Source organism: Lynx canadensis, chromosome A1 (genome assembly GCF_007474595.2).
Source record: "Lynx canadensis isolate LIC74 chromosome A1, mLynCan4.pri.v2, whole genome shotgun sequence".
Classification (NCBI taxonomy): Eukaryota; Metazoa; Chordata; class Mammalia; order Carnivora; family Felidae; genus Lynx; species Lynx canadensis.
In genome coordinates this window covers 93,260,631-93,288,432 of record NC_044303.2, presented here as the reverse complement: position 1 = coordinate 93,288,432, position 27,802 = coordinate 93,260,631, and the positions used below count along the sequence as shown (strand labels likewise).

Below are 27,802 nucleotides of genomic sequence, written 5' to 3'. Positions count from 1 at the left end.
TCACTTGCCGTTGGGAGTCTGTGTTTCCCTATTAGAATGCTTGGAAGTAAGTTAATTGGCTTTTTTCTACACTATTATAGAGATGGACTGGGTGTAAGTGTAAAAGGAATTTACAAACAGGTATTCGAATCTAACATGTTGTTGAGATAGGCTTCTCTAAGTACTCACAGGATTACAATTCTTGATGTACACCTTTTAAAAACAAGTCCCCTTCCACCCCTCTCCCCCCTGCAAGAAACGAAAAACAAAAAACAACCCTTTAAACATGTGTGAGGTCATTCTACAGAAATGTACTAGAGAGAGCAACAGTGTCAGATGTGGACTCCCTTCTCCCTGGCCCTATTTGACCTTCAGTTTCTTAATGTATGAAATGAAGTGGGTTAGGATAGGATGGTATTTCTAAAGTGCTGTATTTGTACCGACAGAGGTGTTCGAGGTGGCTATGTGATACTCAAACCAGAAGACATTAAATACTAAACCAGATGGAGAGACAGTTACTCCCTTTTATCCTCTTCCAATTCTTGATTATTACAAGAAAAATGTCTCAGGCTGGTCCTCTCCTGTTTTTATCTCCCAACACCTGCTCTTCTCTCCTTTTTGAAAAGAGAGCAGGATTTCAGCTGAGTGCTTCCTGCATGCAGCAGTTCCATGGCTAGAATTCAACCCCAGTGTTTCAAATGTTGGTGGATGCGACCTCTCCTTCTCTTTGCTGGGAGCAGGAGCGGCTTTTTGTTTTTGTTTCATTTTTGTTTTTGTTGGGTTAGCCATTTTGTGATAATGATTTACACCAAGCTTTATTTTCAAATTCAAGGAATGGGACCCTTAGCACATGAATGACTCAAGTCTGGGGAACCAGATCAGAAGCCTCCAACCACTTGGGAGTGCAGGCAAGGCCCTGAGGTTGGCAAGCCCAGTGAAAGGGCCAGTGCGTGTCCCTTAGCTGAGGTGGGTACTCTGCTCTTGAATTACCATATATTATGTTTCTGACAGTAGAATTTTGCCCAGTTGTTGGTTTTTTTTTCCACTAATCTGGAAAGCTGACATAGGGTAGCCCCCTATTGAATCAGAATCCCTTTAAGCTCCTTGAACTTAAATCATCTTGCCTTGCTGTTCCTGAGACTGTACCCTAGAACTGGTAGAAAAAGCCTACTTAAAGCTGCAGCTGCCAGAATAAAAGGTAACATGCATGTGTATTTTACTTTCTCCCCCCCCCCCGCCCCCCGCAAAAAAAAGAAGAATAAGGAACGTATGTTGACTTCTTCCTTGTGAACTTCACTTATCACAGGAAAGTATCATGATTTTGGATCACATGTCCATAGCAGCAATCAGACTACTGAAATTCACAAATAAAGGACCCGCTTGGATGCATGCAGCCGGTAGAAAATTCTGCAAATGTCGAGAGGAGCGGCTCACACAACTTACTTCCGAGCTCTATTTTCATTTTGTTGAAATAAAAAGACAAAACAAAAGAAAAGAAAACTGTAAAATATTCCAGAACAGAGTAACACAGTGTGGTGTTCAGTTGTGCACAGGGGGCTCGATTCATTAGCTGAGAGATCCTGTTAAGGCTCTGTAGGATCTTGGCATGGTGATCAAAGAAAAACACGGTTCGCTTATGGTATCATCCTTCATTGCTGAGACTCCCCCCTCCGTCCCGCCCCTGAAATACAGCGCTTCCTCCAGAACGAGGTTCAGAAGGAAGACCCTCTAGGAAGTCATCACGGCCTCTTTGATACACGATGTCCAAGTAAACTGTAGGAACCGTTTTGACCTAATATGAATGTCATGGGGTTAAAAGGACAGTGTTCTACATAGTAGGATGATTATAATGTTGGTGGTGTTTTTTGGACGGCGTCCATCTCTTCCGAGTTGGGGCTTCTTAGAAGCCTGGTTTTCTGACAGGTGGGTCATCTGAAACTCAGTGTTAGAGAAATTATGTGTATTGAATTTCTCGGCTCTGAGACAAGTTCATGTCGACTGCTGAGTCTACGGTTGAGATAGAAGAGTGATGAGCTTTAAGGTTAAAGTTGATACCAGAAAAAGTATTCAAAGGTATTTAGGAACAGAATGCTTCAAGGCATTGAGTGATGATCTAAAAAGACAGATCCGTTAGTGAAACAGAGGACACAAGCCTGGAGAAGCAGGCATCCACCAGAGACGAGGGAGGCCACGTGTCAGGGAGAGAGGCTGTGAAGTTTGGAAAAGAGGGGAGTCCAGACAGAGCTCTGGAAAAGCTCTCAGGTCAAACGGGAGGATGGGAGAGGCCAGGGAGAGAGCTCTATCAAATGAGTTTGTAACTTCTCCCTCAAGCAACAAGGTCTGATTTCACCCGATGCCATTTCACCAAGGCTGATGGTCTCACTGTGTCTGAATGGGAGGCAATGGGAGTCTTGCCCTTAAGAATCGAGCCCTGTGTGCTTTCCTGTATCACTAACTTAAAATGAGAGATTATGCACGATTAGAATCATCTAGCCAAACCCAGCCCATATAAATTTCTAATTGTATTTTTTTTTTACAAAGTACCCCTCCCACCTCAAAGGAAATCTAACCCCAAGACTATATCATAAAAACAATTCAGAACATTTGAGCTGCTCGAAGCTCATCTACTTTAGAAGTTCATGTTGCTACCGAAGAAACAGACTGAGAAATGCCAAAGAAGCAGAAGAATTCATGGGGGGTTTCCTCTGTTACTCTATCCTGAAGCAGCATTGGGAAGACCCACATAAGCTGTACCTTGAAACTCTTAAAATCGGGCCAGGCCACCTTCCAGCAATCTAACAATGGCTTAGGGACAATGTGTCAACTTTGCTTCCCCAAATATTTTTTCCTAGCATACTATAAAAATTTTCAAACCTAGAACAAAGTTGAAAAAAAAACTTACAGCGACCATCCCTAAGCTGTCTGTCCCCTGAGGTTTCAGCATGAATGCATTTCATAATAAAAATATAAATGTATAAATACCCACCATTCACATGTGGCTACAAAATTACTACAGAAACTACCAAAGCATTTTTTCCCAGTGTTTTTGTTAGATATAAAAACTCACCAATGGCATCAAAGGCCAATTTCATTTCATTATCTATTTAATAGGTACATCATTCTGATAGAAAGGGTTATAAATACGATCCCGGAGGACATGGGATATGTGGCTGCTTGACCCATAGACCCACACCAACAAAGGTAAGTTTTCTTTTTAATATACTTGAGCGGTATAGGTTAGTGGCAAACCATTAAAAGTACAAAGAATGCTTTCCCAGTATATATACATTATACCGTGTATACTTCTTCTACGAATGTTAGGTTCCTATATGGTTGTGGGTGTGTAGGAATGCCCTCTGTGCCAGGAGGGCTATGTCTGGTGACCCTGGAGGGAGAGGCCTGTCCTCAGAAGTGAAGGCCCAGCATCCCTTAGGGGACTCGCTCTCTGAGATCTAAACTTGAAGGAATAAAGATGTGGAGGCTCCACAGGGTGGGTATTTGGTTATAAAGGTGGCCATGAGCTTCAGCAAAGCAGCTCCCTGTGTGAGCCAGATCTCCTACATGTTCCTCTGTGTTTCGCTTTTATAATTTCCCACACTTTGAAAGAGTGTTACCTTAAGATTCTAGCCTTTCCTTACAAGGGACAGAAAGCACAGTTGTGGGCCCGGTGTGAAGTCACAGAACTAAAGGTGAAATGATGTCACTTTGGTGCTGGTAGTGGCAAGATCATGACTGAATAGCTCTGAGTGGCCAGGAGGGCTGGCCACTCTACCATCCATGCAGAATCTCCCTCTCTTGTAGATCTCAGAGTGCCTGGATTTGATTCTCATTAAGGCAGGCAGCAATTTCTAGACGCAGTCCACATTTCCAGCGATAGTTATTCAAAAAACATAGTCAGAGGGAGAGGTTAAAGGGTAGCATTTGAATGCTTAGTGATTTCCCATAGAATGTGAAGTGTGATACAGTACCTATGAACTACCTAAATATACAAAATAAAAACTCCAGCTTCAGAGCTTTTCCGGTCTGCTGTGCTAGGCAGCTCCGAGAAGACCCACCTTACTGTGTAATCCAGACACCTAGCGTTTACCCACCTTTCTGTGATTGCCCTGGTAGGCTGCATGAGAAAAGCCACGTTTCTGACCCACGCATGTGACTGAGCTGCTCTTCCCCATACAGAAATGCCACTGAGTTAAGAGCAAGGCTGCACGGCCTCGAGACTGATGCCCACATGAATGTACTTACGGTAAGGATGCTGCCAGCCTGGGGGAGAAAGAGCTGGTGGCTTTCAAGTCATTATTGATACTTACTACATAGACATTTGTCTTTTCAAAGTCTATGATAGTTATATATAGCATAGAAACAAGATAACATGAAAGAACTTAAGCATATGGAATAATGGTGGCCTCCGTAAGGTCAGAATCATTGTAAAAGGCACTATAAAATCTATAATGAACATACAGCAAATAGAAAATCCCCTATGTCCTGAGTAAAGACTAGTTTAAAAATGCAAGTATTAAATCAAGTGTAGGTACTGCCTTCATACAAAGATGTCGGCAGCCTGTTTAAAAAAAAACCCAGAGCGATCATAAAATATTAAATGTTTTTCAAGATTTTGCAGTCAATACAAACGAAACATCCAAGGGCAAGCCATATGAATAAATAAGTTATATTAAGATATACAATTGCAACTGAAAATAAGGTTTCTAAAGAGAGAAACTGAGAAGACATTTTAATTAATATATTAAATGACTCTGCTCCCAATAAGGGATGATTTTGAGTCCAAAAAAGAACTGACAATTTTCTCAGCATTTCATTTATGGAATTATTAAATTGCCAAATAATGTCTTCTGGGAACACACATGACAGTGTTTTCTTTTTTCCCCCTCTCACAAAAGAAGAATAACCAAGTATGGGAAATTAAGACCCAGAGTTACAAAAAGCAGGATGACAATGAATGAAAAATGGTACTTACTGATGAATAGCTTGCAAGAATTTTCGTTGATGTTTTCTTACTTTTGCATGATCTATCTTTTTTACTAGCTTTGTATTTTTGTAAATTAGCCATGTTTCCCTGAGTACATTGGCAGCTGCGTTTTTCACCTGTTAAGAAAACAAACAAACAAAGCAGTTGATAAATTCCCAGAGCAGAATCCTTTGCAAACATGGCCAGGGGTCCTATTCTTTTTTTTTTTTTTAATATATATTTTTTAAGCTTTTATTTATTTTTGAGACAGAGAGAGACAAAGCATGAGCAGGGGAGGGGCAGAGAAAGAGGGAGACACAGAATCTGAAGCAAGCTCCAGGCTCTGAGCTGTCAGCACAGAGCCTGATGCGGGGCTTGAACTCACAGACTATGAGACCATGACCAGAGCTGAAGTTGGATGCTTAACCGACTGAGCCCCCCAGACGCCCCCCAGGGGTCCTATTCTTAATCCCAAAGATCACGGTAAATTCTAGCTCTGTTTAGTAACTATTTCTCAAAAGAGTATTTTTCTTGAATCTGTGCATTTTAAAAGGTACCTCTATCTGTCTGGCACAACATTTAGGTTGAAATATTAGGGAGGTACTGATCTCTTTCTGGGCTAACTTCTACCCATCAGGAACATTTTCATCCAACCAGTTCTTTTAAAAAGCAAGAGGTGGTTGTAACCTGTCTGGCAACATTGCAGGGGGCGTCAGGGGGAGGTTGGAAGAGGTGCTGAATTCTGCACCTTGTATTCCATTTGTTTTCCCCATGTTCTCCATTTCCCTGGAGAGAGGCAAAATGCCAGAAGGCCAAGGTGAATCTTGTCTTTTGCAAGCTTGCTTGGCATTTTTGGCTGTAAACTACAGGAAGGGCATGTTTCCACTGCTCAGTGTCCAAGCAGACCTATTCTTCTGCCCTTTCTGAGTGACTCAGCAAACTGTTAGCATGCTTTAATGAGCTGACAGTCTATGTTGTCATGATTTTGTGGGTTAATTTGAGTACACTGCATTTCAAACGGATGGGACAAACCTAAACGATACAAGTGGTTTTTTTTTTTTTCAACGTTTATTTATTTTTGGGACAGAGAGAGACAGAGCATGAATGGGCGAGGGGCAGAGAGAGAGGGAGACACAGAATCGGAAACAGGCTCCAGGCTCTGAGCCATCAGCCCAGAGCCCAACGCGGGGCTGGAACTCACGGACCGCGAGATCGTGACCTGGCTGAAGTCGGACGCTTAACCGACTGCGCCACCCAGGCGCCCGATACAAGTGTTTTAATGACACGGCTGAGACCTACTGTGGTTGATGGAAGGTATGAATACTTCCTAGTAATATTCAAGCACTTACTTTTGTGATTAGCTCTTCATCAATTTCTGGACATTGATAAAGGCCCAGCCACGGACAAGTTCGTCCTTCCTTGCTCACGCTACAGGTTCTGATGACCCAGAGCTTCCCCTTAAGCTTGTTGTTAATGGCTTACTCTAAGAAATTGATCCATTGAATTCTTTTGAGTGATGGATAAAGGCTGTTTCACAAAGAGCAGGCGGCTGGGGGGTTGGGTGGAGGAAGACCACTTTTTAAGAAAGGCACTGTAGTAGGGAAGAGAGAGCCACAAACTGGACTTGAGAAAGGGTTCTAAGTTCTTGACTTTGTACTAACCAAGTGAAGTCAAGGGGATGAGCTAACCCTTGCAGGACTTTAGTTTTCTCTTCCCTACATGAGAAAAGTACAGAGAATTATCACTCAAGTCTGTTTCAGGCCTTAGACTTTCAATAAGGAAGAGTCTTAAAATTACATGACAACTATGATCCCAAGGAGGTATCTGTATTTTTTGACTTTGAGCACCAAAAGCATCAGGTTTGGTAGCTGACGGTGAATCTTTTTCACGCTGCTGAAAAGGTTTCTTTTTGAGGGAAATTGCTAGAACCCATTTGAAGAAAACGACGCTCTCCTAAAACTGCTTTTAGCACTGACTTTGGTCTATAATGCACTTTCTCTGGATATTCATCAGAGCCTGCACAGAGAGCATGCATTCTGAGACCAGTGGAAAAATGAAACGTCAGGTGCTGAGCACCAGCAGAGCATCTGAGAAGCAGCACCACTATCCGCAGTGAAGTCCAAAGGTGTTCCAGTTAAATTCTTTGCTCTTCATTCTCATGGAAACACATTTCTCTTCTTTACAGGGGTAGGGAATGCTTTTCCATTTGGTCCTCATGTTCTTTTCAGAGGTAAGGATACTATATAAGTGGCTAACGGTTGAGGACATTGCTTTTATTTTTTATTCATTTTTTAAATGAAAGTTTGTTTGTTTGTTTGTTTGTTTGTTTGTTTAGAGAGAGAGAGAGAGAGAGAGAGAGAATCCCAAGCAGGTTCTATACTGCCAGTACAGAGCCCAACATGGGGCTCATACTCACAAACCGTGAGATCATGACCTGAGCTGAAATCAAGATTGGAGCACTCAACTGACTTGAGCCCCCCAGGCACCCTGAGGACCTTGCTTTTAAAGGGAGAGGGGTGGGAAGTTACTGGCCAACACTGACTGGGGTTGGAATAGGGTCCTTCCACACTAGGAAGCAGAAGGGCCAGTTAAGCGAGGTCTCAGCTCTCTGAACAGCTTTACCACCTGGAAGAAGGCAAGGGGGCTGGGTGGCCGCCCCCTCCCTGATTTTATCAGCTCAAGACACAGAGGAGGAAGCTAGAAAACTTGGTAAAAACAGGTGGGACCATAACACAGCAGTTGAACATAGTAACGTTTGCAAGAGAACAAAACAATTGATTTCACTTTGGATTCCCATCCGCACACAGCAAACGCCAAATGACCCAAGTCCTTAAATCTTGAACAAGGCGATTCATTGCTTGTCATCGGTGTATTTTATATGATTGTTTTTCCTCTTTGGGATGGCAGGGGAATGGCTGAAGGGGAGTAGGGAACCTCAATTTCTGAATTCATGGGGGTGAGTGAAACCCCCAAGTTCTTTGTTGCAGGGTTCACATGCACAAAATGCTCATTGTAGTTGACAGGCTAAAAATGAACATGATTCCTCGTCTGAAAATGAAATCCCTACAGCTGCTTTTAAAAACTGTGAAACACAGGCATTTATGTTGAAACATTTCCCTTTCTGACTCTCTAATAGGTGGTGAAACCCAGGAAGAAAACTCTGGAAGCATCCCATCTGCTGCTTTTTCAAAGTAGCGGTCACAAGACATGTGTCCAAAAGTAGAAATATATGCTCTCTGCTTACTGGTCACATGTGTCTGGAATATGTTTTTCTGGTCTGTCTTTGGGTTGGAAGGGACAGGGTAGAAAGCACCTCAGTGTTTCACAAGCTCAAACAATGGGGAACTATCTGTTACATGACCATGACAGAAAACTTATAGGGGAAACTGGAGAAGAAAAGTTGACTTGGAGGGAAAGTTTCCTCTGCTTATGTACTTAAGAATGCTGCCGTGACGTCTAACAGTGTAAACCTAGAGCTCTGTCCTGCCCTTCGAGGGCATTTATAGACTCTCAGAGGACAGGGGTATTGTCACTAACCTTTGTGTCTCCCTAGCTCAGGGCTTCGGACATAGGTTGCGCTAAGTATTTGGTACCATAGTGTATACATTGTATCATAAGAACTCCTTTTTTTTTTTTTTTTTTAGTGTTTTTATTATTTATTTTTGAGAGAGAGAGAGAGTGCATGAGCAGGGGAGGGCAGAGAGAGAGGGAGACACAGAATCTGAAGCAGGCCCCAGGCTCTGAGCTGTCAGCACAGAGCCTGATGCAGGGTTTGAACCCATGTACCGTGAGATCATAACCTGAGTTGAAGGCAATCACTCAACCGACTGAGCCACCCAGGTGCCCTGCATCATAAATTCTAATCATGAGCCACAGATACATATTTATTGACCACAGGACCTTCTTTTAAAAAAAAATGAATATTTATTTTTGAGAGACATTATGAGCAGGAGAGGGGCAGAGAGAGAGGGGGAGACACAGAATCTGAAACAGGCTCCAGGCTCTGAGCTGTCAGCACAGAGCCTGATGCAGGGCTTGAACTCACAGATCGTGAGATTATGACCTGAGCCAAAGTCAGACGCCCAATCAACTGAGCTACCCAGGTGCCCCGACCAAAGGACCCTCTTGATAAGAAGGGTATACAGGTTACAGAAGAGACGTAAGATCTAACTACGTCTTCCCTAATTTCCATTTACTAATTCAAATTTATGAAGTGTCTACCATATGCTAGAGCCCATGATGGTTGTTATGCGGGATCACAGATCTAGCCCTCAAAAATTAGTAGCTGTAGTGATTCTTGTGCCAATTAATGAGCCAACAACTCTGTGCAATACTTTCCTAATGTCAAGAAACAAGGAGAGTGAGGGGAAGGTTCTTTCTTAGCAGGAAACTTCTCCCCTCCCATCATCCCTTCCTACAGCCAGGGAGAAAAGGAAAACATGAACATTTGCTCTGCCTGACTCATGCTCCATTGCAATTAAAATCTTTCATCAGAAACATTTTGAAAGGCATAATAATAATCAATTATGTTGAGAAAACAAAAGCCCTAAAATCAATAATACTATTAAAGATAACAGTACTTACCCAGATGCCTTAAAACCACCTTTGCAGTTAAAAAAGTCATGAAATGTTCTATCGCTGACGTTTACAGGTAGTGATGAAATATTAAAGCCAGAGGTCGTAAGGTAAAATATATTTTTAAGTGTAATAATACTTGATAAACCACAGAAGCACTTAAAAGCTGACTGACTTTTCACTGAAACTTTGCCTTGCTCAAACCTATACAGATACACATTAAAGCACTGTTTTAAAGAGTACTTTGTTTATAGTTTTCCTTTGCTTTTGACTCTTCTGATTGTTATTTAATTGATTTTTTTGTTTGTTTGTTTGTTTGGTCCAGTTTCCCCTTGCCTCTCCCTTCAGAGACTTATTTTGGTGCAATGCTTCCATTCTTATCAGATTTAAGAGAAGGGACATAACCTCTGACTTAAGAAACAAGAGTTTTCCACCTCTCGTTCTTGTAACTGTGGTAAAATGGGTAAAATGTTGCTTCACAGGCTGTGGGCGATGCCTCCAGGCTGCCGGGGACAAACATAGACCACACTTCTAAACCTGGACACTAGGACCACATGCCGCCCAGGCCCTCTTGAGAGCAGATACCTGGGGCTGGGTGAGTGCTATAGCTTTGGAACAGGGCAAGGTCAAGCGATCCAGTCACTTTGCTTTCTCACCCACGGGGCTGTGTCTCCAAGCACCATGTAAAAGCTCCAGAGACTCAATCCTCCAGAATTTCTGTTCGCTTGTTAAGAGATACGTAGGACAAAAAATTATATAACTGCATAATGGTGTTCTTATTATGGATCTTATTGAGAATTCTTAACAGGATTGGAAACACCCACAGTGGACATTAATATGTATAATTATCCTTTGTGGTACATCTAGCTACTTTAAAAATTACGTCTGGGCTCTCAGAATTGCTTGTTTTCAAGTTTCCTTCCAAAATGAAAGTGTGCAGAGGGCCAAACTACAGGATTTCTTCTTGGTTCAGATGCGACTGAGGAGTAATAACATTTCCAAAAGATATAGCACAGTATCTATGCTATAGTATCTCTGGAAGGGTGATAAATTGCAAATCTATTAAGTTGCTGGTCCCATCTTACTAAAAGCCCAGTGACAGGTTATTGTCCTTAGGCTAATGATTTCATTTTGAAATCATTAGATTATTCTGGGTACGTGGCCACTTCTGAATTGTAGAGTGGCATGTTAAACTTTTGGAATTGCACAGAACAATCTCCCTTAATAGACTGTGCAAGGCATAATGTGCTGTACTTTCACACATGGTATTTCATGTGGCTGATGTTGTCCAACAGAGAAACGATTTCTATGTGAAATTGTTCCTCTGAAAACTTGTGCACAGTGAATAATTTTTCATGGAAACTGTTCAGTTCAGTTACGAAACACAATGGGAGGCTTGGAAAGTTACATTTCTTCTCAGAAGCATAATCAATCGTTTAACACTCACACTGCTTTTTTTTTTTTTTTTTACAGTCATGTTCAGATTTCAGAATGTCTATCATCATTACCTCTGTTGACCATGAGAAAAAAAGGATTTCTTCTGCCGCACTGCTTCAGGGGATAGTGGTAGTTTTCTCCAGCGGTAAGGAGCACCCTTGACCTTGTATTTTTAAGCTTCGTCTTGGTAACTATGTATGGTGTTTAGGTGCTTGTTTATTCTCTATTATGTCCCAGAATCATTCATGAATGATCATTCAGATTTTAGAACTCTTTTGAAATTGTAGTTGACATACAACATGACGTTAGTTGCATGTGTACAACATAGTGACTTGACAGTTCTACATGTTACAACATGCTCAGCCTAAGTACAGTTACATCTTTAAATCACTGTACGAAGTTGTTCCAAGAATATGGAATCTACTCCTGATGCTGTACTGTTCCTCCCTGTGACTTGATTATTTTATAACTGGAAGTTGGTGTGTCTTAATCTCCTTCAACTGTTTTGCCCATCCCATACCTCAACCTCTCTGGCAACCATCAGTTGGTTCTGGGTATTTAAAAGCTTGGTTTTTTTAGTCTGTGTCTTTTTTTTTTTTACTTTGTTTATTCATTTGTTTCTTAACTTATACATATGAGTAAAATCATATGGAATATGTATTTGTCTGACTTATTTCACTTCGCATTATACTCTGGCTTCATCCATATCGTTGCAAACGGCAACATTTCACTCTTTTTATGGTTGAGTAATATTCCATTGTGTGTATCTGTATCGCATCTTCTTTATCCATTCATCCATTGATTGAAACTTACATTGCTTCCATATCTTAACTATTTTAAATAATGCAATAAATATAGGGATTTATATACCCTTTCTAATTAGTGTTTTACTCTTCAATACCCAGAGCTGGGTTGTATAGTATTTCTATTTTTAATTTTTTTTTTAGGAATGACTATATTGTTTTTCATAGTGGCTGCACCAGTTTACATTCCCACCAACAGTGCACAAGGGTTCCCTTTTCTCCACATCTTTGCCAACACTTGTTATATATTGTCTTTCTGATACTGTTTTGATTTGGATTTCCCTAATGATGTGGAATGTTGAACATCTTTTCAAGTGCCTGTTGGTTATCTGTATGTCTTCTTTGGAAATTTCTGTTCAGGTTCTCTATCCATTTTTTTAAAAATGCTTATTTATTTTGAGAGAGAGAGAGAGCAGAAAGACTGCATGCGCATGAGTAAGGGGGGGGGGGCAGGATGGGGGAGAGATTCCCAAGCAGACTCTGCACTATCAGTGCAGAGGCCGATGTGGGACTTGAACTCACAAACTGTGAGATCATGACCTAAGCCAAAATTAAGAGTCGGAAGCTTAACTGACTGAGCCACCCAGACACCCCTCTCTATCCATTTTTTAATTGGGTTATTTGTTCTTTTTGATGTTGAGTTGTAGGAGTTATTTAAATATCTTGAATATTAACCCCGTATTGATATATCTATCATTTGCAAATGTATTCTCCCATTCAGTAAGTAGATTGCCTTTTTATTTTGTTGGTGGATGATCCTTTTAATGTATTGTTGAATGTGCTTTGCTCATATTTTGCTGAGGATTTTTATATCTGTGTTCATCAGGAATATTGGTCTGTAGTTTTCTATTTTTTGTAGTGTCTTTAGTTTTGGAATCAGGGTAGTGATGGCCTCATAGAATGAATGTGGAAGCATTCTTTCATCTTCTAACCTTTTGGGATAGTGTGAGAAGGAGAAGTGTTAGCTCTTCTTTAAATGTTTGGTAGAATTCACCTGTGAAGCCATTTGGTCTTGGACATTTGTTGGCAGTTTATTAGTAGTAGTAGTTGGCATGGGTTTGGTATGGGATGAGTTTTATTACTAGGAATTGGTGTGTTCAGATTTTCTACTTTCTGATTCAGTCTTGGAAGATGGTATGTTTCTAAGAATTTATCCATTTCTTCTAGATTGTCCAATTTGTTGACATATAATTTTTTGTAGTAGTCTCTCATAATCCTTTTCATTTCTGTGGTGTTAATTATTTCTCCTCTTTTATTTCTGATTTTATATACTTGAGTCCTTGCTCTTTTTTTTTTTTTTTTTTCATGAAGACTCTGGCTAAAAGCTTATCAATTTTCTTTACCTTTTCAGTGAATCAGCTCTTAGTTTCATTGATCCTTTCTATTCTGTTTTAGTCTCTATTTATTTTGGCTCTGATTTTTATTATTTCTTTCCCTCTACTAACTTTGGGCATAATTTATTCTTTTTTCTAGTTTATTTAAATGTAAGTTTCAATTATGTATTTATTATTTTTCTTGTTTCTTGAAGTAGGCCTGTATTGTTATGAATTGCCCTCTAAGAAATGCTTTTGCTGCATCCCTAATGCTTTGGACTGTTGTATTTCCATTGTCATTTGTCTAAAGGTATTTTTTTTTAATTTCCCCTTTTATTTCTTCATAGATCCACTGGTTATTTAGCAGCATGTTGTATAGCCTCCATGTATTTTTTCCAGCTTTTTTCTTGTAACGGATTTCTAGTTTCATAGTGTTGTGGCTGGAAAAGGTGCTTGATATGATTTCAATCTTCTTAAATTTATTGAGCCTTGTTTTGTGGCCTAATATGTGATCTTTCCTGGAGAATGTTCCATACACACTTGAGAAGAACATGTATTCTTGCTGTTTTGGGATGGAATGTTCTGTATATACCTGTTAAGTCCATCTGGTCTAATGTGTGTTCAAAGCCACTGTTTCCTGGTTGATTCTGTTTGGAATGATCTATCCATTGATGTAGGTGAAGTGTTAAAGTCTCCTACTATTATTGTATTACAGTCAATTTTTCTTTTTTTGTCTGTTAATATTTGCTTATGTATTTAGGTTGGGTATATAGATATTTACAATTGTTATATCCTGACTGTTGGCCTGATCCCTTTATCATTATGTAGCACCTTTCTTGGTCTCTGGTTACAATCTTGGTTTAAAGTCTATTTTGCCTGAGATAAGTATTGCTACTCCAGATTTTTTTCACCTTCCATTGGTGTAGAATATCTTTTTCTATTCCTTCACTCTCAGTTTGTATGTGTCCCTGTGTCTGAAGTGAGTCTCTTGTAGGCAGCACAGAGATGGGTCCTATTTTCCTATCTATTTAGTCACCTTGTGTCTTTTGACTGGATCATTTAGTCCACTTTCATTTGAAGTAATTGTTGACAGGTATGTACTTATTGCCATTTTGTTGTTTTCTGGTTGTTTCTGTAGTTTTTCTGTTTCTTTCTTCTCTTGATCTCTCCTGGTTTGATAACTTTCTGTAGTTTTGTGTTAGGATTCTGTTTCTTTTGTGTAAACTTATTACTTACTGGTGTTTGGCCTGTGGTTACAACAAAGTGCATACATAATATCCAATGTGTATAACAGTGTATATTAAGTTGAGGGTTGCTGAAGTTCGCAGACATTCTAAAAACACTATCTTTCTATTTGCCACTCATGTTCTATGTGTATGACATATTTTACATCTTTAGTGTATCCCTTAACTAATTTTTGTATAATGTAACTGATTTTACTACTTTTGCCTTTTCCCCTTAATACTAGCTTTGTAAGTGACTGATGCACTACCTTTACTTCATATATGCTTTTGCCAGTGAAATTTTTTCCTTTCATAATTTTGTTAAGACCCTTCTTTCCCACTTAAAGAAGTCCCTTTAACATTTCTTTTAAGGATGATTGAGTGGTAATGAACTCCTTTAGCTTTTGTTTGTCTGGGAAACTCTTTATGTCTCCTTCAATTCTGAATAATAAACTACCTGTGTACAATATTCTTGATTGTAGGTTTTTTCCCTTCAGCAATTTTAATAGATCACATGCCACTCCCTTCTCACCTGCAGAGTCTGCTAAAAACTCAGCTGATAGCTTTATGGAGTTTCCCTTGTACATAACTAATTGCTTTTCTCCCATTACTTTTAAGATTCTCTGTTTAACTTTTGCTATTTTAGTTATTTTGTGTTGCAGTATGGATGTCTTTGGATTCATCTTGTGTGGGGTTTTCTGTGCTTCCTGGACCTCTTTCTTTTGGAACATATTCCTCTGTGCCTTCATTTTGTCTCACTCTCCATGTTTGTTACAATGTATTAGGTAGATCAGCTAAGTCTCCTGGTCTTAGAAGTCAGGTATCCTGTGGGGCCCACTTGTGCAGTCCACCCTGGTCAGCAGAACCAGGTACTTCAGGGGTGTCTGCTGTGTGGGTTGCATGTGCCCTCCTGTTGTGCCTGGGCTGGACTGCTCTGGGCCTACTGGCAGGTGAGGCTGGTCCCCCTCCCTGGGGCAGTAGTTGGTTCAGGGGAATGATTGCCAGGTGCGGTGGGGTGAACAGTGCTAGCAAGGAGGATGGAGAGTACCAAAATTGGCTCCGACAAAGTCTTGCCAACCCAGGCTGCAGGAGAGAAAAAAAAAAAAATTGTATCCACCAGCACTTCCATTCCTGGACAAGTTCCTACCCATTCTTGCCTCTCCAGCACATACCCTAAAATTATTCAATAAATTTCCTTCATGTATAATCTAGGTGCTTTCCAGTCTGTTGTCTGTGCTGGGTCTTGGATTGAGAGGGACTGAGAGATACAGTGCACTGGCCCTTTAAGAGCAGAGTCTCAGAGGCCTGTAGGCCCCCATGTCTTTCAGAGGTAAGCCCTGTCAACTTTTGAATTCTGAACGTATGGGGACTCACCTTTCTGTTGAAGGTCCCCAGTAACAGGGGATACCCATTATGTGATGTTTGCTGCTTTTGTGCCTTAGGTAGGATCCCTGTACCTGTGACCTCCGTCCATCCTATGGGTCGCCATACAGGCAATTTGGTTCTCAGGTCCATGTTCGCTGCTTCTCCATGTACCTTTTTCTTTTAAGTCTTCAGTTGTGGAAGACCTGTTCTGTTAGTGTTCAGGTCGTTTTCAGAGTCAGTTGCATTATCTGTAGTTGTAGCCTTGGTATATCCATAGGAAGAGGTGAGCCCAGGACCTTACTATTCTGGTATTTTAGAATTTTTATTTAAAAACTTAAAATTAAAAGTAGGGTCATTTAGAAATTCCATAAATGACCAAATGGAATCAAGTTCCAAGTAAATGGTACTCATTAAGTTGAAGAGGACTATAAAAGGGCTATTATTTTCATATATTGTATTGACTATAATAATGAAATGGGTATCATAAATGAGAAATTGATATTTGGTTCTAATGACGTTTTAACATTTGTATCTGCACTAAATGACATTTTGCCTATAAAAATCAAGCTGTCAGCAAGACTTCTTGGAGTCCCTTGGTCCGAAGTAATACTGCAAAGTAGCTAAACTTTTAAGGAGGCGTAATAAAATAAGAGAATTAATAAAGCATCATGGAGAATGTGAATTTTGAATTTACAATAATACTTCTTATGAAAAAGCGTTCTATAAACAGATTCCCTATAGATAATGAGTCAAGCTAAAGTATACAAGAACTTGTAACAGAAGAGCTGTAAGATCAGAAAACATGATCCACTTGGGGAAATGAGTCCCATTCATAAAAACGAATGGAAGTCATCTAGATCCACAGCGCTCCAAAAGGGGCCAAGAATGGGCTTGGGGGGGTGGGGTCATAAGCAACATAAGCAAGAACACAAGCCAATTTTTCTGCCCCAAGTACAGGAAACAAAAAAACAGTTCTTATATCTGATTTGCTGAAGGAAGAGTACCAGAAAAGCTTACAATTTCCTGAGTCCTGGAGTTTGGTATTTCAGTTCTATATCCTCAGCAGTTAACACAGAACTCCAACAATATTAGGCGAACTGCAACTCTAATAGGTATGCTATATATTTTGTTAAATAATTACATTTTATTCCCAGGAAGATTATGATAAATTCAGTATATATGAAGAATATCCACTATGAGGACTGTCCCAGGCTCCAAATCCTTGGGGAATAACAAACCAAAGCAGCAGTTCTCACTGTGGGCAATTTTGTCCCAGCCATGTCTAGAGACATTTTTTTGGTTGTCACAAATCAGAGAAAATGCTACTGGCATCTACCAAGGATGCCACTAACCAGTCAACAATGTACAAGGACATCTGCACAACAGAGAACTATCCAGTCCCAAAGGTCAATGGTGCTGAGGCTGAGTGATCTTGAGCTAAACTAATTAAATTATAAAACCAACCTGGAATGGCTCCCAACTGAACCTGGGAGACCTGTACAAATCTCACGGATTTTAACATCATAGTCTGTTCAGTAAGTAGGATATGGAATATTGATGTCCCAAAGTAAATCTAAAGAAATGGCATCTTACCTTCTTAAGATAAAACTAAGTACCTGCTTAGGAAACGCGGGGAAATCTGTCTCAGTGTGCTAACTTGGTTCTTCTAATTTGTGATCCTGTCCCAGCTTTTGGTGTTGTTGCTGAAAAGATTTACATGCAGATGTATGGGCTATATGGTGTTTTAATGGAATTTTCTACCTCAGTGTGGCATTCAGTTAATTCTTATGAAATTTATAAGGTATGATCTTCATGATAAAATTGTTTGGATTACACAGGGGACTTTTTGGGAAGAGTTCTTTTGATAAAGTAAAGTTCTTTTGACTCTCAATACAAACCGTACAGTATGAAATGCATCCAAAATCCACAAAACATCTGTTACGATTTTGGATTATATGTGGACTAACAGCTCTGAATTTATGGCTCTCCTTGTGCTTTTCTGTAACATTCACCAATGTTCATGAGTTTGGAGAGCAAATTCCGGAGTTGAGAGAAAGCTGTGCAGAGTAGAAGACATTCTAAAGGGGCACCTCCAGGCCAAAAGCATGATATCTGCAATCGAGTGGCTGAGATCACCTAGACTATATGTGGACCTTCCAAATGCAATAAAGTCTCACAATAGTGTCTGGTGGTAAGACTTAGAAAATAGCAAGGCAACTGGAATCCATGCTTACATTTTGTAAATACTGTCCTTATACATAAATAGGCACATTGAAATGACAGAGCTATTAGGAAGTATTTACCAACTGAACCATGATTACTTTTATATATGCAACCAAAATCAAAAGTGAGTAAAAACAGGGGTGCCTGGGTGGCTCAGTCGGTTGAGCATCCGACCTCAGCTCAGGTCATGATCTTGCTGCTTGTGGGTTCGAGTCCCACATCAGGCTCTGTGTTGACAACTCAGAACCTGGAGCCTGCTTCAGATTCTGTGTCTCCCTTTCTCTCTGCCCCTCCCCCCCATCTCAAAAATAAATAAACATTAAAGAAAATTTTTTTAAGTGCGTAAAACCACTGAAAATTGGAACTCTCCTTGAACCAGCCATGGATTCTTTTATGGGTAAAGTTACCAAATGACAATGTGTTTTGTTATTTGGATGACAGCCCGATTGGATTCTCCTTTGAGTTATGTTAGCAACATGACACTGCTAAAAAAGGATTTTTAGCTTTATTTATGACCTTGTATTTTGGTCTCTCAAGTGACTAGGAAGAGAGGCTAAACATTTGGCGGGAGTGGGAGAAGAAGCTTTTTCCTCTTGGATATAGTGACGTTGAGCAAGCTACCTCTCTGTGTCTTGGCTTCCACATTTGTAAAATGGGCAGAATGCTAGTGCCTCTCTCAGAAAGTTGTCTGCGTATGACACCAGTTTACACAGGTGACATACTGGGAGCCAAGCCTCGTACAGAGAGAGTGTCAACACCGGGATTCCTGTTTTCTGCCATATTTTCCCAGTGGGCTCTGCTGCCCTTCATCTCTTGCATAGCCTTTAAATCACAGAAAGGGCCTGTCTGTGCTCCTTGGAGTCCTACAAGTCACTGGTGGTTTCTTATTGTCCCTGCACACCCAGTCTTTAGACCAGAGACTGGCTCACAGAAGCTCAGTAAAACATTGTTACATCACTCTAGATGACACTCTAAATTTCTAGATAACATTGACAGCCTGCCCCTTCCTATTCAATCTAATATCACTCCCTTCTTGTATCCTGCAAACTGAAATGTTAAGTGTGCCTCTTTGTTTATACTGACGTGGTCTAGGTTTATCCTTGAGTAAATACCAAGGTTGTCCAATTATTTCCTAGCTGACGTAAAGTTAGGACTGGCCTATTCTCAAAATGTGGGGGGAAAAAATGGAACAGATTCCAAGAAGGCCTTAACTTTAAACCAGGTTGTTTCAGCTTGAGAGGTCAAAACAGAAATCGATTGCCCACCCCTGCAATGGAAAGCACACGAAAATCTTCCCTCTGAAGATCCATGGGGTGGTAACTCACCCTTTTAGTCAGCTGAGTATCCATCATGAAGTTGTGCACGTGTTTTTCTGCTTTGGTAAGTTCTAGCTTCCTTGCCACGACAGCTACCACCAGGGCTGTGCAACCAGCACCCTGAAAATCAGAAGAGAAGAGAACCCCAACAAGTTATGATTTTTGGTCTCAGCCACAGTAAAAAATGTTTTTCACCAAGTACATAAGAAGCTGGAGATTAAAAAAAAAAGTAGCATTCAGTGGCTTTAATAATTATGACCAAAAATGCATGGTCAACAAACACAAGTAGCATGCCCGGAGATTGGGATTCAAAACCTTAGTTCACGTATTTTAAGATCTCAAGCATAATATGTGAATCAAACATATTTTAATACTAATAAATAAATGGTAAAGGGGCAACTTGCTGAAATTGCAGACATTTGTTAAAAAACAGAGCAAGTCTGTCTGGAAATATAACAGGAACAAGTAATAGATGAGTAAATTAGCATAAATGCATGGAGTAGAAATAACAATTATTCTTTAAAAAAATATCACTGCATAATCTTCTATCAAGATAAGACCAGAGGTCTTCCACCCAATTGACTGTGATGTACCAGGAATGAAAAGAGAGAGCTGCATTATCTCGGTGGATGCACAACTTCAAGATATGGGAGGATCTCTGTGATTTGAACCTGGACAATGGAGACATAGAAAGTGTTGAACATAAGGCATAGTCGTCCTGTTCAGATGCTTACCAATACTAAGAAAGGCATGGGTTACCTTTATTTTGCAAAAGATCAGCAGCGCTGTGTTTTGAATGATAGGCCCCTGTGCAGGTCTCTTGGGAAGAGATGTGAGACACTGTGTGGTACCCCAGGGATTAGAGTTTCCTTCTCCATGATCACGGGCATGAGGTGTGAGGACTTCTTGGTTGTAAGAGCAGTGATTACATACAGGGCCAGGAGGCAGGGCTGGGGCACCTCTTGGGGGGTGGGGGGCAGGAGGCGGTCTAGGCAAAGTCATGCTGTTGCTGCCACCTCATGGGTCCTGGGCACAACTGACTTACCAGGAGAGAAGGGGGAACTACTGAGGAGCTGTCACAGCCTGAAGAGCTCCTGACAGGCCTGTGAAAGGGAAGTCCAGCCCTCCAGAAGGAATCACTCCCCTGAGAGGGCCACAGGGCAGTAGATATTGCCCAACTGTCTCAGTGGACACAGAGCAATGAAGGCAGGGTCCACGCAGGAGCCCAGTGAAGAGGGACACCCAACAGCATGATGTTACAACTGTGGATCTTTCAACAGACTTGAATCCTCTTAAACTAGTTTTTTTAAGTGTATTTATTTATTTTGAGTGGGAGAGAGAATCTCAAGCAGGTTCCGCACTGCCAGCGCAGAGCCTGATATGGGGTTCCATCTCACCGTGAGATCATGAACTGAGCTGAGATCAAGCGTCAGATGCCTAACCAACTGAGTCACCCCTGAACTAGTTTTTAATAGCATCACCTTTATGTTCGCAAAAATGGTAATGTGCTCACTGGCTAGTTAGCCAGGAGAGTCTCAAGTTCCCGTAAGGTAACCTGGCTTTCCTTATGACAAATAGGTCTGAAAATCACTCATTATGAAAGTAACTCTGCATCTTCCATATAAGGTAGTCTTCATCGTCAGGATCTAATATTGAGGAGTGGTAGTTATTCCTAGCATGCCCGTGTCCGTAATATGTTATGGCTGTATTAAAATTTTATTTCTGCGATGCTTAAAGACAACGTAATATTTAAATAAGCAAGTCAGAAAATTATATGCCTAATTTGCTCCTAATTTTATTTTTTAGAAAGGACCCACAGTTGGGAACAAATTTAAGGAGGCGAGCAACCTGTACTCTGAAAACTGTAAGACACTGATGAAAGACACTGAAAAGGACACAAATCCATGGAAAGATATAACAGGCTCATGAATGGGAAGAATTAACAATCTACAGATTTATTGCAATCCCTATTAAAATTCCAATGGTATTTGTCACAGAACTAGAACAAATGAGCCCCAAATTTGTACAGAACCACAGAGAACACGGCTGGGTAGCATGCTCCCTGATCTCAATCTACACTGGAAAGCTATGGTAATCAAAACAGTACGGTACTAGCACAAAAACGGACACATACATCAATGGAACGGGATAGACAGCCCAGAAATAAGCCCATGCTTATATGGTCAATTTACATCAAAGGGGACAAGAATAAAAAACTGGGGAAAAGACAGTCTTTTCAATAAATGGTGTTGGGAAAACTGGACCACTTTCTTATACCATACACAGAAATAAACTGCAAATGAATTAAAGATCTACCTGTTAGACCTGAAACCATAAAAGTCTTAGGAGAAAACATAGGCAGTAAACTCTTGGCCATCACTCTGAGGAGTAAATTTTAGATTTGTTTCTTCAGGCATGGGCAACAAAAGCAAAAAATAAAAGGACAATATCAAACTAAAAAGCTTTTGCACAGTGAAGGAAATCATCAACAAAACAAAAAGGCAACATACCTACCTAACAGAGAAGATATCTGCAAATGATAGGTATTCAGATAAGGGGTTAATATCCAAAATATATAAAGAACTCCTACAACTCACTCAATAGCCAGAAAAATCAAATAACTTGATCAAAAATGGGCAGAGAACCCAAACAGACATTTCTCCTAGGAAGACATCCAGATGGCCAATAGACACATGAAAAGATGTTCAACGTCACTAATCATCAGGGAAATACAAATCCAATCCATACCACCTCACACCTGTCGTAATGGCTGATACCAAAAGGAAATAACAAGTGTTGGCAAAGATGTGGAGAAAAAGGACCCCTCGTCGTGCACTGTTGGTGGGAATGCAAACTGGTACAACCACTGAGGAAAACACCATGGCAGTTCCTCAAAAAATGTTCAAAATAGAACTGCCATATGATCCAGTAATTCCACTTCTGGGTGTTTACCTGAAGGAAATGAAAGCCATAATTTGGAAAGATATATGCATCCCTATGTTTATTGCAGTATTATTTAAGATAGCCAAGGCACAGAAGCAACCTAAGTGTCTATCAATAGATGAACTGATAAAAATGTTGTGTATGTCTACACAATGGAATATTACTCAGCCATAAAGAATGTGATCTTGCCACTGGAGACAGCATGAATGGAACTAGAAAGTTTTATGCTAAGTGAAAGAAGTCGGAGAAAGACACGTACTATATGGTTTCTCTTGTATGTGGAGTTTTAAAAAAAAACGGACATCACAGAAAGAGACTAATAAATATAGAAAACAAACTTGCAATTATAAAATAAATCATAGGGATAGAAAATACATTCCAGGGAATATAGTAAATAATATTGTGGTAACTTTATATGGGTGACAGAGGGTAGCTAGACCTACGGGGATCATTTTCTAATGTATAGAAATGTCAGGTCACTGCGTTATACACTGAAACTTATATTGTATATCAGCTATACTTGAAATTAAAAAAAATGGCCTTTGGAAGCATACCCATCTATTCTGTTCACTTTCAGATGTTTGCCACAAAATGTACACAGTTTTGGTGTACTGATAAGGGGCTAATCACAGTCAGTGGATGGAATCTGTGGCCACTCAAGATGGCTGTCTATACCTACCCACTGGAGGGAAACACTTGCTCGAGAAATATAGGATCACCTGCAGGCTGTTCCCAGGTGCTTGTCAGTCAGTGAGTTACAAGAGATTCAAGAGCAGGGATGCTTTCTGAATAAGCAGAAAATGTAAAAATCTGAGGGGCTTCCGCTGTTAGATATCTGAGAGCGGCAGTTGGCACTCAAAGTTGAGTATTGTTTTCCCCTGGCAGGTGGCCACTGCTGAGATCCTTCTGGAAAGAAATCAACATCCTAACAGGAGTGGAAAATCACTGGTATCAAGTGCCTTTGAAAGTCGATTTTTATTTGTGTTTATTCTTGGGCTCTCTTTTTTCCTGCTACTGGCCCATTCCTTGCTGAGTGTTCTCTAGATCCCCCTAAGTCTTGTGCACGAAAATGAGTATCGCTGTTGCAAACTGCAAAAGCAAAGGAGTGTGACAATTTGGGAATTACTGCAACTATTACCTGTGTATGTCACTCCATTATCCTAGCTGTACCCTTTGATGGTACCTCAAGAGCCACTTAAGAAACCTCTTTCTGTTCATATACAGTCACTCCTTTATTTATTTTTAGTTTTAGTTTATTTATTTTGAGAGAGAGACAACGAGCATGATTGAGGGAGGGGCATAGAGAGAGAGGACAGAGAGAATCCTAAGCAGGCTCTTCGCTGATGAGGGCCCTGAACTCACAAACCATGAGACATGACCTGGGCTGAAATCAAGAGTTGGACGCTTAACCAACTGAGCCACCCATGTGCCCCTCCTTTACTTTCATTTTAATTAGGGAAGCCATACACTTCTATGTCCCCAGGTCCTGAATAAACCAGACGAGGATGCCATGTGTATAGAATTGGGTTTCAAAACAGTAACTTTACAAAAATAAAATAAATGTGGAGATATGCAAAATTGCTGGTTCACCTCCGAAAGCTTTCTAGGTCCGAAGTAAATCCCTGCCAACATGAATGTCATTTAAGTCATTTAAGTCACGGTGTGACGCTGCTGTCCACTCAGTATCTATTTCCAGGAGCGTTCTGTTTCATCAAATGAATACAAATGAGAGTAAACATGCTTTTACAACATTTTCTCCAAAGTTGTCGTCATCACAATGGATGTGGAAACAGTTGGGATGAACATATGTTACTCTCTGAAATGAAGATCCCTGTATGTCTTTAACAAGATGAGTCATATTCCTTTCACCAGAGTCAGAAAGTGTATCCTGGTTACTTTTCTCCCATTTCGTTTATGTTACGATGGAAAAACTAAACAGATCATTGGCCTGTCCCTTCAAGATGCTCAGGCACCTAAAAACTAAATGAAGAGAACACAGTGTTTATGAAGCCAATATATTAAAAGCAAATCTTGAGGCTCTCCTTAGCTGGTGTATCTTCTTTCCTTCTAACAAATTAGATGTTGCAAGGGAGAGAGAGGAAGAGGAGGGAGAAAGGCCTTGTCCATAGAAGAGGTAATTACGAATGTTCATCTCCCTATGTCAGCTCAGTGTGAAGCACACAAATGACGACCAGAGTGCCTAAGTAGTAGTTGAATACCAACACCTGAAGAGTCTTAGCTGCTGCCAAATTAAAATACAGGACTTTCTGGGGCACCTGGGTGGCTCAGTCAGTTGGGCGTCCCACTCTTGGTTTTGGCTCAGGTCATGAGCTCACGGTTCATGGGTTCGAGCCCCACATCAGGCTCTGTGTTGCAGTGTGGAGCCTGCTTGGGATTCTCTCTGCCCTACCCCCTCAAAATAAATAAATACACTTTAAAAATAAAATACAATACTTTTCAGGGCACCTCAGTGGCTTGGTCATTTAAGAGTGGGACTCTTGGTTTCAGCTCAGGTCATGATTTCACATTTTGTGAGTTCAAGCCCCACATTAGACTGTGCTGATGGCATGGAGCCTGCTTGGGATTCTCTCTCCCTTTCTCTCTCTGCCCCTCCCCTGCTGACTCTGTCTCTCAAAATAAATAAACTTTAAAAAATTTAAAATATGGTACTTTTCTCCACTCTATATTTCCTCATCAGAGCACAGAAATCGTAAGTCATGTTGGTCCCCAGGATGCCCGAAAGAGACGTTCATCTTCCCCTAGGTAATTTTATCACACAATGTTGGAAAAGTTCAAAGTACTCCCATAATTTTACTTCAGGTCACCTGGTTGTTCTCATCCTGCAAATACTTTCGAGAAGCTTTTCGATAAAGCATTCTGGGAGCAAGCTTTTAACCATTTAAGGATGCAAGCCTGTACAGAAGGGAAATTCCTTTATTAGGACGTTTGGGTAAAGGTTTTGATTCTGATTTTAAAAAGGCAGCTGCCAAAGATTTAACGCAAATACTGAAATGTGTAATTTTCTTTTAGAAGTCCCAGAATCCCCACCCTCACCAAGAAGGACTAATGAAAAAAATGCTAGTGTTCAAAATACTCCAGTGTTAAATTAATTATCTTCCTGCAGTTCTAATAATCACTCCTAAAAGCTCAAACTTCAGTGTGATAGCCAATTTCTTTGACTAACAGTAATTAAAATTTATCAAAACATAGTTAATTTGAAAAAAAAAGTCATGCTTTTTCCTTAAGATACATCCAAATTAATAAAGCAGCTTTAAGCCTGATTAATATTTTTCATTTAAAAATATCAGCTTATCCTCCAAGAGGAAGGTAAAATGAGTGTTTGAAAATACTGCCCATGTTTCTGTCCCTGGGCTTGAGTGACTCAGTATATAGAACAATAAATAGATTTTAGTGCCCTTGTCTGATATAAATATTATTTCATGAAAGTTCTGGCAAATAGAATTCTCTAAAAGACTCAGCTTTGTTGTTACATCCTACTGGAATTCTGCAAGATCTCCTTGGGTCGTGAAAATCAATGACAAGGTAATTTTGATGAGAAATGCCCCGAGTTTATCAAAGACGGGGTGGTACTTGCGGATAGGAGGGCAGAGGTCAGGTACGATGTCCTCATCCAATGGAAGAGGGGAGGTGTGTGTGGTTTTTTGAGTTCAGGGATAAAACTGGTGCCTGGAAAACCCAGGTCTCCCTCAGAGTGAATTACTTGTTCAGCTCATTCTTGTACTTGGATGGTTGGAAAGTGGCACAGAACTCTGGTCATCAACAATGACTCATCCCCGGGTTTAAATCTCCTTATTAGCAACGGCGCTAGTGTGAGTGCATGTACTTTAGAGACAGGAAGGCCAGCCTTGCCAACTAAAAATGCTGATAGTTTAGAAAACTTAGGTGGAACCATGGCATCTACAAGGCAAAAGCTAGAAGGTCACAACAACTGCCGCCTCTATTTGCCTGTGCTTGAGAGAAACCAGCGGTCATCTTTCTTAAGGAAGTTTCTTGTGCAGAAATGAAGGTCGGCTTGGGGGCATTAGTGGGGAATTTAGCCTTAGGGCTGAATAGGCCCGTGGTGCCCCTCCTGCTACCCTGCACAAAATAGGAACTATCCTAAGAATTTAAAGATAGGCTTTCCACACTGAGCCTTTATTTGATGAGATTCGGTGAATACACCAGAAAGACCCCCCAAAATAAATGAAAAGTAAATTAAAAACTTCTTCAAAGTTAGTATTTGATAGTAAACACCTGATGCCAAATTGTGTAAGACACACATAAAGGATCCTAGGTTTTTATTTTATTATTATTATTTTGCTTATTCATACATGCAGTACCAAGTTTCTTGGGATTTCCATATCCATTGGCAGGGGAAAGAAAAATCGCCTAATGGAAAGACAGAAAGTAGCAGGAATATAACCAGACCTTAGGTTTAGCCCTCTTGAATACCAGTCATTTTCCTTATAAGCTCTTGCTAATTTATGGCTATGTTTTGGAATACTCTCAGACTGAGTGGACAGTGTAGTGTGTAATCCTACCCTTCAGGATTAAAACTGCTGACCTCTGACAGTTGACTGAACCACCATGGGACCTTCAATTAAGGCTCCTCAACACTGGGGTAAATTGATGCTGACAGGATTATTATCCGAAGTTCTCATCCTAAGATGGTATAAAAATTAATGACTATATTATTGTTGTTGTTCCCTAAGTAAAACTTGAAAGATTCACTGGTGCCATGATTTTTCAATTATTATGAAATGCAGAAGTGTTTGAGCAAAACCTAAATCACACTTCTGAAAGGGACTCACTTGAGTTGAGGAATCCATGGGGGGACCCTGTGGAAGTCCAAGGGGACCATTTATCACACACCAACCTGTGTCCCTAGGATGGGGCAGATGATACTTCATGTTTAAAGGTAATTTTGCCCCCAAATCTGGTCATCCATATTCTACACAAAGGGCCCACAAGAGACATCATAATTCCACAGAAATGGAGAAGCGAAAATTGCAAATGAACGAAGGACCTTCATTCTCCTATAAGACAGGAGATACTCTGTCACCAATGAGGTTGTATTCTCCTCTTAAAACAATCATCTGTATTCATAAGCAAGGGGAGATGAGAGCTTCCAGAATGTGTTTTGTCTAGATGTGCAGATATGAAAGGGCAGACAGGATAACCTTTTAAATGCTAAGCAAAACAATTCCCTTCTCTGCATCCAGTTGGAGATCATGAGAAACCAGCTCGAGCCGACAATAGCGAAGACACAACAATCTCACAAGGTTGTCTGCCTGCCACCTTCAACCAAAAGAATAAAGCCATTGAGAGAGTTCATGCCATTGGTTATGGTGACATCCACACTAATGAATCCTCAGGTCCTTGGTACAACCCCACAGAGGAAAGACAGATGAATAAGGAGAAAAAAGGAATTACAACCTTCATGGCTTTTCTCTGGAAGGGTGATGAGTGACTTATTATACGATCCTAGGATTTTATGGTTTTAAAATACTATCCAGGAGAGAGAATGAGATCTTTGTCTCCTCAGCTTTACTATCAGGTAGGTCTTGGTAAAAAGGAACTTTCTGCGTGATTTGTCTGACCTATCACAGTGTAATACCTCTTCACACATTTCAGTATCTGAGATCCCGTTATTCTAGCATTT

At 40.4% G+C, this 27,802-nt stretch overlaps 1 protein-coding gene across 1 annotated transcript in view; it reads right to left on the bottom strand.

Moving 5' to 3' along the window:
• KCNN2 (potassium calcium-activated channel subfamily N member 2) overlaps nucleotides 1–27,802 on the bottom strand; it is a 157,138-nt gene that overhangs the window by 4,777 nt on the left and 124,559 nt on the right. The window contains exons 5-6 of the mRNA XM_032592690.1: nucleotides 19,207–19,317; nucleotides 4,952–5,079 (exon numbers count right to left, since the gene is read on the bottom strand). Coding sequence (XP_032448581.1) covers nucleotides 4,952–5,079; nucleotides 19,207–19,317 — 239 coding nt within the window. The remainder of the gene's footprint in view (nucleotides 1–4,951; nucleotides 5,080–19,206; nucleotides 19,318–27,802) is intronic.